The sequence below is a fragment of the Nothobranchius furzeri genome, chromosome 1, assembly GCF_043380555.1.
Source record: "Nothobranchius furzeri strain GRZ-AD chromosome 1, NfurGRZ-RIMD1, whole genome shotgun sequence".
NCBI classification, from domain to species: Eukaryota; Metazoa; Chordata; class Actinopteri; order Cyprinodontiformes; family Nothobranchiidae; genus Nothobranchius; species Nothobranchius furzeri.
Window position 1 is genome coordinate 43,514,946 of NC_091741.1, and position 18,949 is coordinate 43,533,894.

The 18,949-nt window shown below is 45.4% G+C and overlaps 1 protein-coding gene across 8 annotated transcripts in view; it reads left to right on the forward strand.

Moving 5' to 3' along the window:
* The window catches only part of LOC139066219 (zinc finger protein 665-like), a 44,740-nt gene extending 26,500 nt beyond the window's left edge, over nucleotides 1–18,240 (forward strand). For 5 of the 8 annotated variants that reach the window (XM_070548488.1, XM_070548501.1, XM_070548473.1 and 2 more), the window contains one exon: nucleotides 14,904–18,240. In XM_070548488.1, the coding sequence (XP_070404589.1) occupies nucleotides 14,966–16,915 (1,950 nt within the window). In that variant the 5' untranslated portion in view covers nucleotides 14,904–14,965 and the 3' untranslated portion in view covers nucleotides 16,916–18,240. Of the gene's footprint in view, nucleotides 1–236; nucleotides 5,123–7,795; nucleotides 7,859–14,903 lie in introns of those variants that run through there. The other 3 variants (XM_070548448.1, XM_070548456.1, XM_070548494.1) reach the window with 2 other exon arrangements.
* Nucleotides 18,241–18,949: the final 709 nt, after the last annotated feature.

An 18,949-nucleotide genomic window follows, 5' to 3' on the forward strand; every position in this document is an offset into this window, starting at 1 on the left:
AGGTGGAGAAGAGGGCGAACTAGAGGAAAAACAGGCAGATTCATCTTCTATTTACAAACTCCTGTGGATGCAACAAGTGGGCGCGGTGCGTCGACTACCGGATCTGACTTCGACAAATTTTTAGAATCGAGCCGTCGACGTCATCGAGGCGTCGCTACAGCCCTATGACACACACATACCATTCATTGCTTAAACACAAGTAGCCTTTGGGTGAACACTGTCGCATGCTCCCGCAGATCAGAGCCACAGACAGAAGTGGCAAAGGAAGAGGACACAACGGGAGGGGCCACATGGAGAGCAAAGATAAGCGGAGCCCAGCGGAGCCTGCTGATGCGAGTGAAATCGAGGCAGGTGAAGACAGGAAGGGAGCCAACTGAAGACAGCACCACAGGATGTGAAGCCCCTTTGAAGACAGCTCGAGCTTTAGAAGGATCTGAAACTGTCCTACAAATGATAAATGATTACTTTGTTTTACTATCTTGTGACGCAGATGACTAAAGATTACATTGTTTAGTTGTCTTAAAGTTAAGTCATATATACGTCACTCTGAAAAAGTGCTTGTAACATGAAAATGCTATACAATGGAAAATGCTTTGCTTAGCAGTTTTTAGAACATATATAAGAACAAGTTAGAAGGACGCGAGCACGCACGTATGTATGCATGCACGTACGCACGCAGCGCGAGGTCACGGCAACGAGAGACAGAGAGTCGACAGTAGCTTTTTCCTCTTAGATAGTTAGACGCAGCATACTCATAAGAGGATATTTAATCTTGGATTTACCCTTTTATATCTTTTGAATTTTGGAATAAACTTTTTTGAAAAAGGATTCTCATTCATTGGATTTTAAGGGACAATTTAATCTCTTTGAGTGGGAGCTCCGGCCCTGGCCTAACAGGAGTGGAGGTAAGCCACCTTATTGCTTGTACCTGCTTCACAGGACTTGTTTTTCAGGGTGTGACAGATTAATAAAAGATACCTTAGGCTAATGGGAGTTTCATCTTCCCCTCTCTCTTGAGTATCGGGACATGCCTAAGGGTGATAAGCCATGATAGTTCGTTGGTTCAAACAGGCTCTTTTTGCACCAAAAAAGTCTTTGTTAAGCGTGGGAAGGAACCATTTCAAAGGGTGGATTAATTAGATTAATTGATAAATCTATGTTAGCCTGATCAACTAACTGGTAATCATTTTCTAGTTACCACCGCCCACTTTGCTAACGAAGACGCAAATTAACCCTGATAGGACCCAAATAATAGTCAGTAAGATTGGCCAACTCTGAACTACCGCCTTAGTATCCAAAACCACTGGATAACAGGATTTAAAGGGGAGTGAATTAATACAGGAGAACAAGTACGGCAGTTCCATTCCAACCTTTAAAATAGGAACAAGTTCTAATTGAGAAAGTCCATCCCAGGATCTGATACAATAATACTCACCTACGGCCTCAACTTCTCTGAGAAAGCAGCGTAACTCGAGGATCTAACGGAACCTCTTAAAGGGCACGCTCGCATCATGGCGCCCAACGTGGGGCACTGGTGAAGGTCAAATATTGGATACTGGACTAATCGAAATAAGACTGGTTTCTAGGCTGATAAAGGCTCGTGCACCAAGGACCTTGTATACTTATAACTTTGGAGTAAGTGAAAAACCGCACCAATCTCTCGAAAAGGAAAGAGATAGGGAGAACGGAGGATTAACTGAAAGAAAAAGTAGAAAGAAACAACGGCATTCCGACGCGAGAAAAGCCAAGGTTAAACTAGGAAGAAAAAAAATAAAAATAAAAATAACAAATAATAAAAAATAAGAACGTAAAAAATAAATAAACAAAAATAAAATAAAATAAAAATAAAGAATAATAAAAAACTTTTAACCAGTCATGGCAGATAGATCTTTAACAATAAAGCCGGAGAATATTCTCCCTAATGTGAGATTCGTAACCGGAGAAATAACCATATATCAAGGTGGATCGCAGGGCATTTTAGCAGTGTCCTGTAACCGGAACTTTCAAAATGCAGGAGGAACAGCTCGGGCGGCAGCAGAGCGCTGTCCAAATGCTGAAGCCCAAGTAAGAAATGCTCATGTTTTTCCGTTGGTCGGGGATTTAGTGCTCATGGGAGAACAACGTAACGACCCCTCTTTCAGCCAAGTGGCATGGTGCTGTTGGGAGAATCCAGCAAGCCTCACTAGGGAAGAACAATATGAGATCCTTCTGGGTCTGCTGGAGCAACTCCCAGCCGGACCGGAACCTTTAATTCTGACTCCTTTTGGGGTCGGTCAGTACCAATGTGACCCAGGAGCAATGTACTCGGCTATGGCAGAATTCATGACTCAACAAGCTAGCAGTAGAATAATATACTTTTTAACCAAAACCAAAAATGAGGCAGTTCAGATGAGACAGGCGCTATGTAATCGACTGGGAGTCACGGAGCTTCAGGCGGAAATGTACCGAAGGAGAGCTGCGGTTGAACCCTCATTATCTTGGGATGAGGATCCACCAGTGCCTAGCGCCCCCCCCCCCCTTTATATCCAGTGATCCGTGGGGAACTCTCCGCGAGCCTCGCCTCCGAAAAAGGATTCCCCGCACCCCCACCGATGCCGCCACCCACTCCCCCGCCCGATGACCCGGTTCGGCCAGCGCGGTGGAACCCGTTCCTCCCCCTGCCGAACCACACCCCCCCTCCAGTGTTCTTAAAGGGCTCGAGGAGACCACCCACCGAACAGCATGGTTCAGTGTGGGAGAAGGAAGAGAGACAGGGACCGTTAGGGCCCGAAAGAACACTAAACCCAATTCCTTTCCCCCAGTTAGAACCCCATAGCTCCGCAGTATCTCAAAGTCATGTTGTGATAGGTCAAGAGCCGGTAATAATTTTATCAGGCAAGAAAATAGATGAAGAACTCCAAGAAGAAGATGTGTTGATCTTTCTGAAAGATCCGCAAAGCTCTGCGGGTACCACTTCCTCCCTTAGCTCCTTGAGGAGACTCCTAGGAGGGAGAGGCAGAAGTTCTATGATCCCGTTAGTGGATCGTAATAATGAAGGAGGAGAAATAACTACTCTTTTAGATAGGCAGCTAGGAAATCTGCAGGGACGCATACGGGCTACTTCCATAATGAATGTGGACCCGAGCAGCCCTGATGTCACCTTCTACCAGGCTTGGGAACGGGTGGTGTCAGAGGCCCTGGATTTAGGAGCACGGAGACTAGTGTTGAAGCTCGATTACAAACCCCAGGTGTGCCGGATAAATGAGGCATTCGGTGCAAGCCTAGTAGTCTACTCTGAAGCCTCTAGCAGACTGGAAGATATCCCGGTAGTAATTCTGGTAGAAAAAACAACCCTGCCCCGAGTAGAGAAGAAACTCAAAAAATGCTTTGAGGACAGGAATAGAAGCAGTGAGAGTGAGACTGATTCTGAGGGAGAAGAGCACGGGCCCCAACTGGTGGTGCGCAGCACACCAAGGAGGACGCCCAGGTCGGAGCACGGGTCCCAACAAAGGTGCAGCACTCGAATCTCGGGTGGCAAAACACCTGAAAGAGTGACTTGGCTCTCCCCAGTAACAGCCCATGAGAAGAGTGACAACAGAGAAAGTGTAGTGCAGCCTCCCCAGCCGGCAGTGAAAGAGGACAGGACAAATCCCATTTCTTATGGCATAAGAGGACTAAATAAAAACAGCCGCCCAGTGCAGATAAAATATTATGATCCGCAGGCACCTCCTAACATAGGCCCAGTGAGAGCAGTTCCAGAACCAGGAAAAGGTCAGTTTGCCATTAACACAGAGGGAGATCAGAGTTATGCAAATGAAGAAGCAGGAAACCCTTATCCAAACTGGTATCCTGTAGATGGGCCCACAGCTGCAGCAATCCGAGGAGCAAAGAGCAGAGAGGAGATTTTGCTTCAGCCAGGGTGGGGGCAGCCCTTTAAAAATGCTTATCTAGGCCAAGGGTATGATTATTACCGAGGAGGGTGTGTAGCTCGAGACACTGCAGTGAAAACACACTACTACTCGCCACAGAGCCCCTCTCAACTCCAAGATGCAGACAGAAACACTCCTCACGGAGGACAATATTACTCAATGGCTAGGGACAAAATCCCAGAACAGGAATATTCCCCACACTGGCAAACTATGCAGGAACAAACGAAAGGAAACTTAGGCAGTTTCGATCACACCATCCTGCCACAGAGAGCGCCTGGTGAATCGGATACTGCTTATGTTCAAAGGCTTCAGGATCGAGGGATGACGGTTGAACAGCTCTCGAGTCCAGAAATTTCTCAAGTCATAGCATTAAAAAGCGACCTGCGTATAGCCCCAGGAGCTTCACTAATGTCCTTAGCAGATAGTTCACCAAGAGGAATAGGTGAGGATTTAGGTGAAAGAAAGAGGAAGGCTTTAAGTCTTGAGATCAGTACAGGGAAAACCACCCTAGCTGGATGCATGGGAACAATATCCATGTTGTCTCAGATCCAGCAGGAGAAACTTTTAGCCGATCTGCCAGGGGGCTTAATGATGGCAGCAATGTGGCCGTCTCTGTCCCCAGATGAAAAAATCCGGCAAGCTCAGACATGGGATAGAACACGAGAATACAAGCAGTCAAAAAACGTGAAAGGCAGGCAGGAAGGAAACGCGCCAAAGATTCAGGCTCAAACTCCTCTACACCCTGCCCATCCCCCACAGGGGAATCAGCTTCCAAACCCTCAGCTGAGACAGAGCTCAAACCAAGGCCAGAGGCTGCAGAAGCCACTGGACCCGAATGCAAGGCCGTTTTACTTGGGGCCACCAGGGTGCCCAGTGCCCCGGCCCAGGAGAGCGAATCCAGAAGAATGGGCCAAAATGACAAAAGACGAAAGGGACAAGCTGATCCAGTCCATAAAGGACTGGGATGCGAAATACAGCTCCAAGAACCGAGCTCCCCAGCAACAACAAAAGTAGAAGTTATTGAGGCGCTCTCATCCCACACATATTGGGACGGAGAATGGCTCAAAGTAAAGTATGAAGATAAAAAATATATCTTAGATACTGGAGCTTTAATATCGGTGAAGCGTGAGAATAATCCAATGGAACAAATAGGATACAAAAATGTAATACTAGCAGATGGTACAATTCGTAGCATGGCAGTTCACAAGGACAAACAGGGGATTCTTTATATAAAAGGAACGGAGAACTTAATCAGTTTAAAAGACTTAGTCACACTAACAAAGGACCCAGCACTGCGAGTGAGTTTTCTAGGTGAGCTGGATATGACCAAACTCGTTGAGGAACAGCTGGAGAAATCTAGTCTAGACCCAGACAGACTCAGAAAAATAATAGAGAAAGGAAATTGGGCTACACATAAAAATGATTGTGGTAGAGTGAAAGAGCAGTACATGATCAGAGGAGCCATGCCTGCAAGGGAAGCTCAGTATCCAATCAGAGAAGGGAAAGATGAGATCAGATGCACGCTCAGTGAGCTCTGTGACAAAGGGATAATAGAGGAAAAGGAAGTATTGTCCACGTGCCTCCCTATTCAAGCGGTCCCTAAGCCTGACGGAACTTACAGACTAGTACACAACTTAAAAGGGCTAAATAGAGTGTCTCCACACGACGTACGAAAGACATTTGACCCATACATGCAGCTCCGAAACATGCCTGTTAAAAAATATAAAACATGCATTGATCTGGCGAACGGTTTTTGGTCTGTCCCTCTAGCGCAAGAAAGCCGAGCTAAAACAGGGTTCACGTTTGAGGGGAAATGCTACGAGTGGGCCGTCTTGCCTCAGGGATATGTAAATTCGCCCAATGCGTTTCAAAGCGTAGTACAGTCGTACCTGAAAGGATTACCTGTTGTACAGTATATCGATGACATATTTTTCACAGATGACGACGAAAGTGAGCACCTGAAAACCTTGGATGAGGTGGTGACCCGATTGACATGTGCAGGTTTCAAACTTAACTTAAAAAAGAGTCAACTAGGACGCACGAAAGTTACGTTCCTCGGATTTGAGATATCAGACTCGGTGTCAGTACCTTCTACCTATTTGCAGAACATAACGCCCCCACATGACCTACTCACATTGGAGGGTGTTATCGGTCAACTCCAATATATATCCAGCAACGTTCGTGAGTTCCGGAGTATAATTGACCCTATAATGTCACTTAAAAAGGGACTCAGAACGAAAGTAGGCCAAAAGCTAGTGACACACAACCGTAAACTGAGTTCACAGGAACTTGAGACTTATCAAACTGTGATGGATAAAATAGGAGCTAATCTGGTGAACCTTACGAATAGAGAAGACAGTGAGCCACTGGCCGTAAGAGTAATCGTAGGACAAGACTTCACTGAGTGCCTATTTCAGAACTATGACAGCAAGGGTTTAATAACATGTAAAGGTTATAAGCTCGCACCAACAGAGAGTCGTTACACGCCAAGTGAAAAAGTGCTGACCACGCTGATGAAACACAAAGATATGATGTTCGCTCTGGCAGGATCACAGAAAATCGTAATTCAAACCACAGATTATATGATCAAAGAGCTCAGAAAAGACCTACTGCCACAAGCAAGAGCAGTGATGCCAAGGTGGGCTAAATGGGAAATGCTTTTAGCAAATCCACAGATCCAAATAGAAGGGGACACAAAATTAAAACCTGCAAAGAAGGAAATCTCTAGGCCCATAAACCCAGAAGCAGTTTACTACACAGATGGGTCGAAAAGAGAGGGGGATGGAGACACTTGCAAGTGGGGGTTTGTGAGACAGATAAGAGACAGGAAATACCAGCAAGCAGGGCAAGTGATCGGTTCGGCCCAAACAGCAGAGCTGACAGCAGTGGTAATGGCACTTGCTGACGCAAGCAAACTCAAGCTGAGAGCAGTGAGATTGGTTACAGACTCCAAGTACGTGAAGGATGGTTTAGATGAACATCTGCCGTTCTGGGAAGTTAGAGATTTTCAAAAGACTGATGGGGAAAAGCTTGAGCATGCTGATTTGTGGACACTTATCTCGTGCTACTTGAAGAAATTAAAAATAGTGGTAACACATGTGAACAGTCATACAGGAGGTGTAGGAGCAGATGAGCTGGGAAATGCAGAGGTGGATGAACTGGTGCAGGCTCGAGGTTTGTTCCTACCTACAGCGTTCTTACAGAATAGAACTCCCGCAGGTGATGAAGAGCTAGTCATCCATGCTCATGAGGTGTATGGACATGTAGGAGCGCAGCGCTTACGTGAGATTTTCAAAAAGGAAAAGATTCATGTACCTAAATTAAGAGAACTAACAGCACAAGTGAAAGCTAAATGTGAGGAGTGTAAATTAAAAGGAGGTGCTCAGCCAGTACATTATGACCAATTGCCCATCACGTGTGAAGAACCGGGTGTGCATTTCAGCACAGATGTAGGAGAGTGTGCAACTAGAGGAGTAAAAGGGCATAAGTTCTTTTTAGTGATAAAAGATAATGGTCCAGGAGATCAGAGCAAAGTGGTACCCCTAAAACGAGTAACAGGTAACACGCTGAGCATGTCTTTATCTCTACACCTGCCCCTGACCTGTAAAACACTTCGTTCAGATGGAGGGCCTGAATTTAAAAATAACAAAGTTGCTTGTCTGCTGGAGTCAAGGGGTATACAACACGTTTTTTCTATCCCATATGAATCCCACACAAACGGAGTTGCAGAAAGAGCAGTTAGGACGGTAAAAAATCATATTCTTACCAACCTAGACTCCCACTGGGACACTCCCGAGGGAATTTCAGAACTGAATGTCATTCTAAATAGGAGCAAACTGAAACGAGCAGAGAACGAAACTAACCCGGAACCCGTTTCTGTGTTACAGAAGGGGCAAACCATTTGGGTCAAACGGGGACCAAACCAGAAGGGAAATTGCATTAAACATAACGTGAGTGGACCGCATCAAATACATAACGTAACAGGAAACGTGGTTGTAACTGAGACTGGCATGCGCATTCATCCTCATCAAGTTATAAGATAACTTCTCATAAAAATACTTGATTGAAAGCCATGGCTGGATTAAAACCTAGTACTGGAATGGATTGCTCGAACCTGGTTAATTCCGGCCTGATCATGGTGTCAAGAGGAGGGTCTGTCGCATCCTGTAAGGTGGCCATGTTTCCTAGTTTCACAACTTCCCCAACTGGTTACCGATACGCTCAGTGGAGGGGTTGGATTCCGGGAACATGTATTATGTGTGGAAACCATTGCTCCTTAATTAGGTGGTCGGGGCTCCGGGAGGAGAAGCCGTGCTACCTGGAAAGGGGCGCTGACTTGCATCTGGGGGCATTGGAACTCTCTGCCCCAATTAAGATTTGTTTTTGCAGAAGCTGCTTGAGACATGAGCCTGGCGTCCGCTCATGGCAGGTGTGTGAGTGCACACATGGAGGCGAAAGCAAAGAAGGTTGCTGCTTTATAAGACATGGCATTTTGACTACCTGCTTACCAATATGCGAGCCCAGCCTGTTCTATGTGGGAGAGCTGCTCAGGGACCCTAGCCAGGTGAAAACAGTTAGGGACTTGTGGGTGGAAGCGTACCCATTCATCATCAAGCATAAGACTAGAGAAAGGGGACTGGAGACGATTCAGGCTCAGTCCCGCTTCAAGTCTATTAAGAGTTTGATCTTGGGACAGCAGTTTGGGACCCTGGCTAATGCATGGGAAGCAGGTAAAAAACTGGGGTTGAGCCGAGAATATAAAGATGAGAGGTGGGGCACCTATCTGGCAGGTGCACTTGACTGGCACACAGGTTTGTCCATGCAGGAGCCTAGAGGAATGTGTAAACGGGTGACCTCATGTCTGGTTGAGCTAAAGAGCCTTGGACCAGAGGCAGAGCGTGCTTTCATGCCTTATCAGCTGACATTGATAGAGGCGATAGACCCGTCTGGTCACATTTGTGGCTCAGCTGTTAACATTGCCACCACCCGAAAAGGAGCAGATTATTGGCCGAAGACTTATGGGACGGCGTATACTAGGATATCACGTAGGCGGGTCCCAGGTCTGACACGGGTTAATTAGAGTAGGGCACTTTCACTTCCTGCTGATTTTTATGCTTCTGTTTTGCAGATGTTCTCTTCTCAGGAGCATAAAGGGGATAGCAGCAGGAAGCGGAAGGTTGTCAGGTATGCATCAGCTCCAGCTGGAGTTGATCCCGAAGACACACAGAGAAATGTAAATAATCCAAAAGGAAAGAATTGGATGAAAGACTGGACCAGATGGGCCTCCTTCATCCTATTCGAACTAAGCATCATAATATTGTGTATAACAATAGTGTATGGAGTACATGTATATCTTAGAACATATCATGTGTCCTCGGTAGCCTATAACATAACTCATGGGCAACCGCAACAATTAAGAGGACGTTGGAACATGTCCAAAATAAGGCTGCGATGGCCTAAGGAAGACTTTAATGAGAATATAACCACCTGCATGATAGCAGAACAGATTGGATTCAAGATTTGCAGTGTAACAGGGAACAGAACCGGCTGCCTGCGCTTGTCCTGTGGGGAAGATCATGCAGGGGACTCGGTTGTGGCTACACCCTCTGTGACCGCGCCTTCTGCAACAGAACAGGAAGTTGGAAATGACCCGATGAACAATGAGACCCACCCATGGGCAGAGTACAGGTGCTGGCCAGTAAATTAGAATATCATCAAAAGGTTGAAAATATTTCAGTAATTCCATTCAAAACGTGAAACTTGTACATTATATTCATGCAATGCACACAGACCAATGTATTTCCAATGTTCATTACATTTAAATTTGATATTCATAAGTGACAACTAATGAAAACTCCAAATTTGGTATCTCAAAAAATTAGAATATTCTGAAAAGGCTGAATATAGAAGACACCTGCTGCCACTCTAATCAGCTGATTTACTCAAAACACCTGCAAAGGCCTTTAAAAGGTCCCTCAGTCTTGTTTTGAAGGCACCACAATCATGGGGAAGACTTCTGACTTAACAGCTGTCCAAAAGACAATCATTGACACCTTGCACAAGGAGGGCAAGACACAAAAGGTGATTGCTAAAGAAGCTGGCTGTTCGCAGAGCTCTGTGTCCAAGCACATTAACAGACAGGCGAAGGGACGGAAAAAATGTGGTAGAAAAAAGTGTACAAGCTCTAGGGATAACCACACCCTGCAGAGAATTGTGACGACAAACCCATTCAAAAATGTGGGGGAGATCCACAAAGAGTGGACTGCAGCTGGAGTCAGCGCTTCAAGAACCACCACGAGGAGACTCATGAAAGACATGGGATTCAGGTGTCGCATTCCGTGTGTCAAGCCACTCCTGAACAAGAAACAGCGCAAGAAGCGTCTCGCCTGGGCCAAGGACAAAAAGGACTGGACTGATGCTGAGTGGTCCAAAGTTATGTTTTCTGATGAAAGCAAGTTCTGCATTTCCTTTGGAAATCAAGGACCCAGAGTCTTGAGGAAGAGCGGAGAAGCACAGAATCCACGTTGCATGAGGTCCAGTGTAAAGTTTCCACCGTCAGTGATGGTGTGGGGTGCCATGTCATCTGCCGGTGTTGGCCCACTCTGTTTCCTGAGGTCCAGGGTCAATGCAGCCGTCTACCAGGAAGTTTTAGAGCACTTCATGCTTCCTGCTGCTGACCAACTTTATGGGGATGCAGACTTCACCTTTCAACAGGACTTGGCACCTGCACACAGTGCCAAAACCACCAGCACCTGGTTCAAGGACCATGGTATCCCTGTCCTTGATTGGCCAGCAAACTCGCCTGACCTTAACCCCATAGAAAATCTATGGGGTATTGTGAAGCGGAGGATGCAATACGCTAGACCCAACAATGCAGAGGAGCTGAAGACGACTATCAGAGCAACCTGGGCTCTCATAACACCTGAGCAGTGCCACAGACTGATCGAGTCCATGCCACGCCGCATTACTGCAGTTATTGAGGCAAAAGGAGCCCCGACTAAGTATTGAGTGCTATACATGCACATTCTTTTCATGTTCATTCTTTTCAGTTGGCCAACATTAGAGAAACAAACATTTTTTCATTGGCCTTTAGAATATTCTAATTTTCTGAGATACCAGATTTGATGTTTTCATTGGTTGTCACCTATAAATATCAAAATTAAACGTAATAAACATCGGAAATACATTGGTCTGTGTGCATTGCACGAATATAATGTACAAGTTTCACGTTTTGAATGGAATTACTGAAATATTTTCAACCTTTTGATGATATTCTAATTTACTGGCCAGCACCTGTATATGTCCATCATGCTGGATCAGACAGGATCAACAGAGCCTAATCAGTCCTGTCAGGTAGTATTAAGAAAGAAGAAAATCTTGGATCAAACTTCAGGTGAAGTAGAGCTGTGGGTGTACAAATACTGTCTTAAAGATGATTTAGACAAAGGACACAACTTCACTACATATAAAGTAATAAAAATAGAAAAATGGTGGCCGCATAGAATTGAATATGGGTGCTTCCAAACCAGGGACAGCAGCCTTAGTTCCTGGCAAACAGGAAACGTTACGTACTGGTATCAAAGGATGTCGAAGGGGAGAGAAAAAAGGGAGAATTGTCCTACCCCCCCTCCTAATACTACACTGAAATATGATTCTTTATCTGTGGTGGAGGAAAGTCACATGTGGCAGAATGTAAAAGATAATGTGATTAAATGGTTATTAAGAGTGCCCCCTACAGTAACTGGTCCCATGGAAGAGACAGAGGAAAGTGAAGAAACTGTTCCTCTCTTTGTGGAACCCGGGGGGAGAAACAAGAGGTCTGCCTCACAGGATCTAGCTCGACTTTTACGAAAAGGTCACAGTGAGTACGCGAATTACACAGGATATCAAAATTATGTAATTTCCATTAATAGTACATATTTTAATTGGACCTTTTTCAGCCTTCACAATGAAGTGAGCCTTCAGCCTCAGGGCTGGGAGCTGCATAAGGTAATACACACTCTTTATACTGAATGGATATATCAGGTTCCTAATTTCAAACATCCAGGCGTAGTGCAATGGATGAAGAAGAATCAATCTGATCCCACTAATTTAGACACAGGGTTCCATGCATGGAACGAAGAAACCAGGAGGTGTTTAACTAAAAGGGCTAACGATAGTTCTTTATTAACTAATATTAAACATTAATTTTAACAGTTGTTTCTTCGCCTCCGTGGTCTTGTGAAAATCCTCTTGCAGCTTTGTGCGATGCTTCTTCAAATCTCAAGCACCTTGTATGATGCAAAGGATGTTGTGTCTGATTTGGGTGTTAAGATTGATTCTCAGCTTAAATTTGATGTTCAAGTCAATAATGTGGTTCAAGTATGCATTTTTCACCTAAAGAATCTTTATAAGTCCTTTTTGATGAGGAATAGTTTAGAGGCGCTTATTCATGCATTTAATAGGGCTGTCGCGGTTGAGGAATTCCCCCTGCGGTGATTCAGGGTGGCTTAATATTGCGGTGTGCGATATTATTGCAGCCATTTTTTATTGCAGTACTACCTAAACATAATGTTTACACATTTAAAAAAGGTTAAAAATTGCCGTGCCTTCTTTAATAACACTTTACTGAATGCAGATCAAAGGGCAGTAACAACACAGATCGCAGTAACGTTTGTTTCTCCGACAGTCGGAGTCCAACTGAACTTAAAAACAACAAAATTCAGGAGAAGGTTAAACTTTTAAATGCAAATTTGGCTGCAGCATCTAACAAATAAGAAACAAGTCCCCATTTTGTTTAGTTATTTAAAATCAAGCATAAAAAATTACATGTACCGGGCGGGCGCGCCGGGGGGCGGGCGCACTATCATTTCACTTTCACTTTCACACACACGAATGACGGTGATTTACAGCTCGGTCACGTCCTTGTTACCTACAAGGAAAACCAGCATGTTAACCATATACGGTTTGAGAGAGGATCTGAGAGGGGTGGCAACATTTCCAGCAACACTGAAAACCCTCTCGGATGGTGCGCTTGTTGCACTAACGCACACGTACTTGCGTGCGACTCTGGCGAGCAAAGGGAATCTCTCCCGGTTGTTGCTCCACCATGTCAGGGGGGTTTCTTTAGGGTGGATGCATTCCTCCTGCAGGTAGCGAGTGAGCTCCAGCTCGGCTCAAACTCTCTTCGGGACGGTTGCAGAAGCAGTGCTTGTCCGGGACTTCAGCAGGTCTCCGAGCGTTTATTATTATCTTTTTGCCGCTGGTGGCAGCTCTGCCTCGGCCAAGGACCCTGGCTGCGCAGCAGCTGACGTACTGAAAACCAAAGTGCTCCCAAAGGAGCGAAGTAACGTTTCGTTTTGATACCAGTGCAGCCATCCTTCTCAACATGCATCATTGAGTTGAACCAAGTTCAGTAATCGCGGTGGCCCATGATGCAGCGCGGTGGGCTTCTTCATATTGCGATATTTCATTTTTGCGGTTACCGCGACAGCCCTAGCATTTAATGCATTTTGTTTAGACTACTGCAATAGTCTTTACTTGGGTGTTGATCATGGATGCATTGCTAGGCTGCAGCTAGTTCAAAATGCTGCAGCCCGTCTTTAGACTGGCACTGGTCGATTTGATCATATCACTCCAGTTGTTACCTCTCTGCATTGGATCCCAGTTCAGTTCTGTGTTCAATTTAAGAATTTGGTTTTGGCCTACAAATGTTGCTCCTAGCTCTTTCTCTGGAATTCTAGTGCCATATGTCCCATCTTGTGGATTAAGGTCAGCTGACCTAGTGAACTGTCATCACAAGCTGCTGATCTAGCAGCATGATGCTCATTATTATTTTATGGGTTTCAGACGAGTGTTAATGCTGTGTTTTTATTTCTGCAGCGACCTTCACAATCTCACCTCACTCCACCCAGTTTCTTCTTAAAACACGTATTACATTTACAGTTTTGACACATTTTAACAAGTTTCCTCTGCGCCGTGTACAGCGATCTCACGAAGGTTCAGCAGATATGTTTACATTTTTGCCGCTGCGCGCCTTCAGTGTTAGGGAAAGGAAGGGAGGGGCCGACGCGATGCTGCTGTTAGGGTATCTGTCTCACGGATTTTATCAATATGTTTATCAATAACCCATTTCCTGTAGTCGGAAAGAGGAGACAATGATCAACAAGTCAAACAGTTATAACTGTGGCAAGATGCACAAGGGGGAGGGGGGGGGGAGAGTGTGTGTGTGTGTGTGTTTGTGTGTGAGTGGCTTGTGTGGGTGTGTCTGAATGAGTTCTGAACTAGTGGGGCGATGGTGGCACAGGAGTTAAGTGCTCGCCCTGTAATCGGAAGGTTGCAGGTTCGAGTCCCGCTCAGTCTGTCGCTGTCGTTGTGTCCTTGGGCAAGACACTTAACCCACGTTGCCTGCTGGTGGTGGTCGGAGGGACTGGTGGCGCCAGTGCTCGGCAGCCTCGCCTCTGTCAGTGCGCCCCAGGGCAACTGTGGCTACATTGTAGCTCATCCCCACCAGTGTGTGAATGTGTGTGTGAATGGGTGAATGACTGATTGTGTTGTAAAGCGCCTTGGGGGGTTCCAGGACTCTAGAAGGCGCGATATCAAATACAGGCCATTTACCATTTAGTGGGCATGCAGAGAGGAATAGAGAAATACATATTACATTCATTTGATTGAGTCCATGATCAAGAATTAATAAACATAATTTTTTCCATAACAGTATCTCTAGGCTCCACAGTAGCAGCGACGGACGGCTGGTTTGACCGGCTCTGAGAAGCGTTAATCAGAATTTGCAGTTCGCGTTTTTTTTCCTTCTACCAATCGCATAGTGATGTCTGGGCTTAAAAGCAACTCATTAGATTCATAGTTATTTGTAAAAGTAATGCATTACCATAAATAGTAATGTGTTTACCATCATTGGTTATGTATACTACTGATTGCAAAAACACCCCTAGGTATTTTGTCTTCTCTTTTTACTGAATATTTTTATTTTATATATTTCTGCTTGTTTCACTGCAGATTCAAGGAAGAGAGAGGAGACGGATGAGAAACCTCTGCTCTTACATTTCCACAACCATCCAATGAAAGACGGAGGTGTCCCAACCAGCAGCTTGGCTGGGCAGATGACAGCAAAAGTTGGTGGAGGAGCAGAAACTAGCAAGAACCTAGATCTGGACCCTAATGAAAAGACGTCTGATTCTTCAGAGATTGAAGTTGGTGGAGAAGATGAAGATGATGTGAATCTAGACTCTGAGCGTTCAGACTCTGGGCCAGAAACTGGAAACGGAGACCATGGCTGTAATGAGAACAAGTCTTCGAAGTCAGATATTAAGACAGTCAACAAATCATTTAGCTGCCCTGTGTTTGGTAAACGGTTCCTCCACAAGTGGTCTCTTCAGAAACATGTGAGAGTGACAAGTTATTCAGCAGTAAAGTCTTCAGAGTGTTCGGATAATACAAAATGTGTGAAAGAGAAGCAACATGGAGGCTCATGCAGAAACGTCCAGAAACAGCCAAAATCATTTTGTTGTGATGACTGTGGAAAAAGATTTAGCCAAAAGTCCAATTTAACCCATCATATGAAAGGCCACACCGGACAGAAGCCTTTTGCCTGTGAGCTCTGTGGATACAGATGTACCCACAAGGCAAGTTTAAACGCACATATGAAAGTCCACACAGGAGAGAAGCCTTTTGCCTGTGAGCTCTGTGGATACAGATTCACCCACAAGGCAAGTTTAAACAAACACATGAAAGTCCACACAGGAGAGAAGTCTTTTGCCTGTGAGCTCTGTGGATACAGATGTACCCAAAAGGCAAGTTTAAACACACACATGAAAGTCCACACAGGAGAGAAGCCTTTTGCCTGTGAGCTCTGTGGATACAGATGTACCCAAAAGGCAAATTTAAACACACACATGAGAGTTCACACAGGAGAGAAGCCTTTTGCCTGTGAGCTCTGTGAATACAGATGTACCCGCAAGGCAAGTTTAAACACACACATGAAAATCCACACAGGAGAGAAGCCTTTTGCCTGTGAGCTCTGTGGATACAGATTCACCCACAAGGCAAGTTTAAACAAACACATGAAAGTCCACACAGGAGAGAAGTCTTTTGCCTGTGAGCTCTGTGGATACAGATGTACCCAAAAGGCAAGTTTAAACACACACATGAAAGTCCACACAGGAGAGAAGCCTTTTGCCTGTGAGCTCTGTGGATACAGATGTACCCAAAAGGCAAATTTAAACACACACATGAGAGTTCACACAGGAGAGAAGCCTTTTGCCTGTGAGCTCTGTGAATACAGATGTACCCGCAAGGCAAGTTTAAACACACACATGAAAATCCACACAGGAGAGAAGCCTTTTGCCTGTGAGCTCTGTGGATACAGATGTACCCAAAAGGCAAATTTAAACACACACATGAGAGTTCACACAGTAGAGAAGCCTTTTGCCTGTGAGCTCTGTGAATACAGATGTACCCGCAAGGCAAGTTTAAACACACACATGAAAGTCCACACAGGAGAGAAGCCTTTTGCCTGTGAGCTCTGTGGATACAGATGTACACTAAAGGCAAGTTTAAACAAACACATGAGAGTTCACACAGGAGAGAAGCCTTTTGCCTGTGAGCTCTGTGGATACAGATGTACCCACAAGGCAAGTTTAAACACACACATGAAAGTCCACACAGGAGAGAAGCCTTTTGCCTGTGAGCTCTGTGTATACAGATGTACCCAAAAGGCAAGTTTAAACACACACATGAAAGTCCACACAGGAGAGAAGCCTTTTGCCTGTGAGCTATGTGGATACAGATGTACCCAAAAGGCAAATTTAAACACACACATGAAAGTCCACACAGGAGAGAAGCCTTTTGCCTGTGAGCTCTGTGGATACAGATGTACCCATAAGGCAAATTTAAACACACACATGAGAGTTCACACAGGAGAGAAGCCTTTTGTCTGTGAGCTCTGTGGACAAAGATTTCGCCAAAAGACACAATTAAAGAGACATACGAGCATCCACACAAGTGTGTGAATGTGTGTGGGTCGAGGAGTGTTGTGATGGGGTTTTTGTTGTCAGGCTGTTTTTAAAATTCTGGGGATGGGAGGGAATGTGGGTATGTGGGGCCTTTTTAATTTGTTAAGCACTTTGAGTTGCATGTATTACAGGATTAAGTGGTACATAAATAAAGTTGATTGATTGATTGATTGATTGAAATGTATTGATTGAAATGCAGGGCCATGAACATGAGTACCAACATCAACAGTATGGTGTAACCAGCAAGCTTGGAGCAGATCTTTATCTTCACCAGGGTTGAGACATGAGTACCTATTGTTACCATCACGCCTTTGAAGCCGGACTTCGTTGTGCTCTAATAGCAGTTAGTCGATGATGAGCTTTCAGTGGGATAGATGAATCCAAGATGGCCTCTCGGCAATCTTTACAGCAGTGGGGTGGTAAGGAGATCTTGAAACGGGCCTTCCCACTTCAGGCAGCGCCAGTTGTCTCGTTTCAGCACCTTGATCAGAACCCAATTTCCTGATTTCACGACCTGTGAGGGCGAAAAAGCACATGAGGGTTCTGGGAGATCATTGTTTATTTTGACCTGTTTATCAGTAAACAATTTAACCATCCAATTTGCCAAAGTATTTTCTCTGCCACTGTGGACCACAGGATTCATGATATGGGGAATAGGAAATCTTCCATAAACCACTTCAAATGGTGTTGGTCCACCAGAGGGAGCTGTTACCCTCATCCACAGTTTTACTAGTGATACTGTGATGGACAGAAGACGGAAGCTGCCGAGCTCCGAGGGTGTGGTGATTGGACACCAGCTGGTCCTCGTTATGGATAACGAGGCCAGGGAGGATAAAAGGGTGACAGGCCTACTGAGAGGTGTGCGTGGTCGACCTGTCATTGTGGCATCGGACTTTGGGGGGTGGGGTCGTTCGCAGTCGTTAGGGCTGCCGGCGACGAAGATAGCTAAGCAGGTGTTTAGAGTTCCAGCGTCAGGAGGGAAGGCTGGTCGCCTTCTTTAGGCAGCTAGGGCTGGGCTTAGGTGGGGCCAAGACCACGCCGACATCTGCCGCTACGGACTCTGGCAGTAGATTTACTTGTGGATTTACCCGCCGTCCTCGCAAGCTACATCCCGGGGCGTTGGACGGTGCTGGAAGCTCAGACCCCGGGAAGGGGGGTCACCACATCTGAGACAGCTAAGTACCGCTGCTTGTGTGACTTATGCCGGACTGTGATTTTAGGAGTGGAGACTTTGGGCCACAGTGTTTTAGTATAGTGTTTTATGATTGGGGTTGATTTGTGTGTTTTAGCATATTGCATAATAAAGCATATCCTTTTATAAATCAGTGCCTATTGGTGGTGTTTTCGGGTTCTGACTGGAGGGCCAGATATTCTGCCCGTGCTGCCCACTGCTACTTTCATTACAATACACACTCTGGCCATGGACGGCCTGTCTCAGCCACTGTTTTAGCCACTCTATTTTTAATCGTTCCGTTTGTACGTTCAACCAAGCCGGCTGAAGAGGGGTGATAAGAACAATGATGTTTCAGCTCAAACCCTAAGGTTTCAGAGCACCTGGTCAATACCTCAATCACAAAATGTGTCCCATTATCTGATCTAATAACCAATGGAATTCTGTAAGTTGGAAAAAAAAATGATTGCACAACACCTTTGCCACTGTTAAAGCGTAATTTTTCTTTGTGGGATATATATTTCTGGCCACCTGGATAAAGCATCTATTACCACTAAACAATATTTTGTTTCTTGCATCTGTGACAGTTCAATTAAGTCCATGTGTATTAGAGCTGTGGCGACGCATCGATGACGTCGACGGCTCGATTCTAAAAATTCGTCGACGCCAGATCCGGTAGTCGACGCACCACGCCCACTTGTTGCATCCCCAGGAGTTTTTAAATGGAGGAGGAATCTGCCTGTTTTTCCTCTAGTTAGCCCTCTTCTCCGCCTTCACTAACATCTCCGCCAAATACCGAAGACCCGGAACAATGTCCGTCCGCTACGAGATTCCTTTCCTGTTTTGCCCACCTTCGTCTC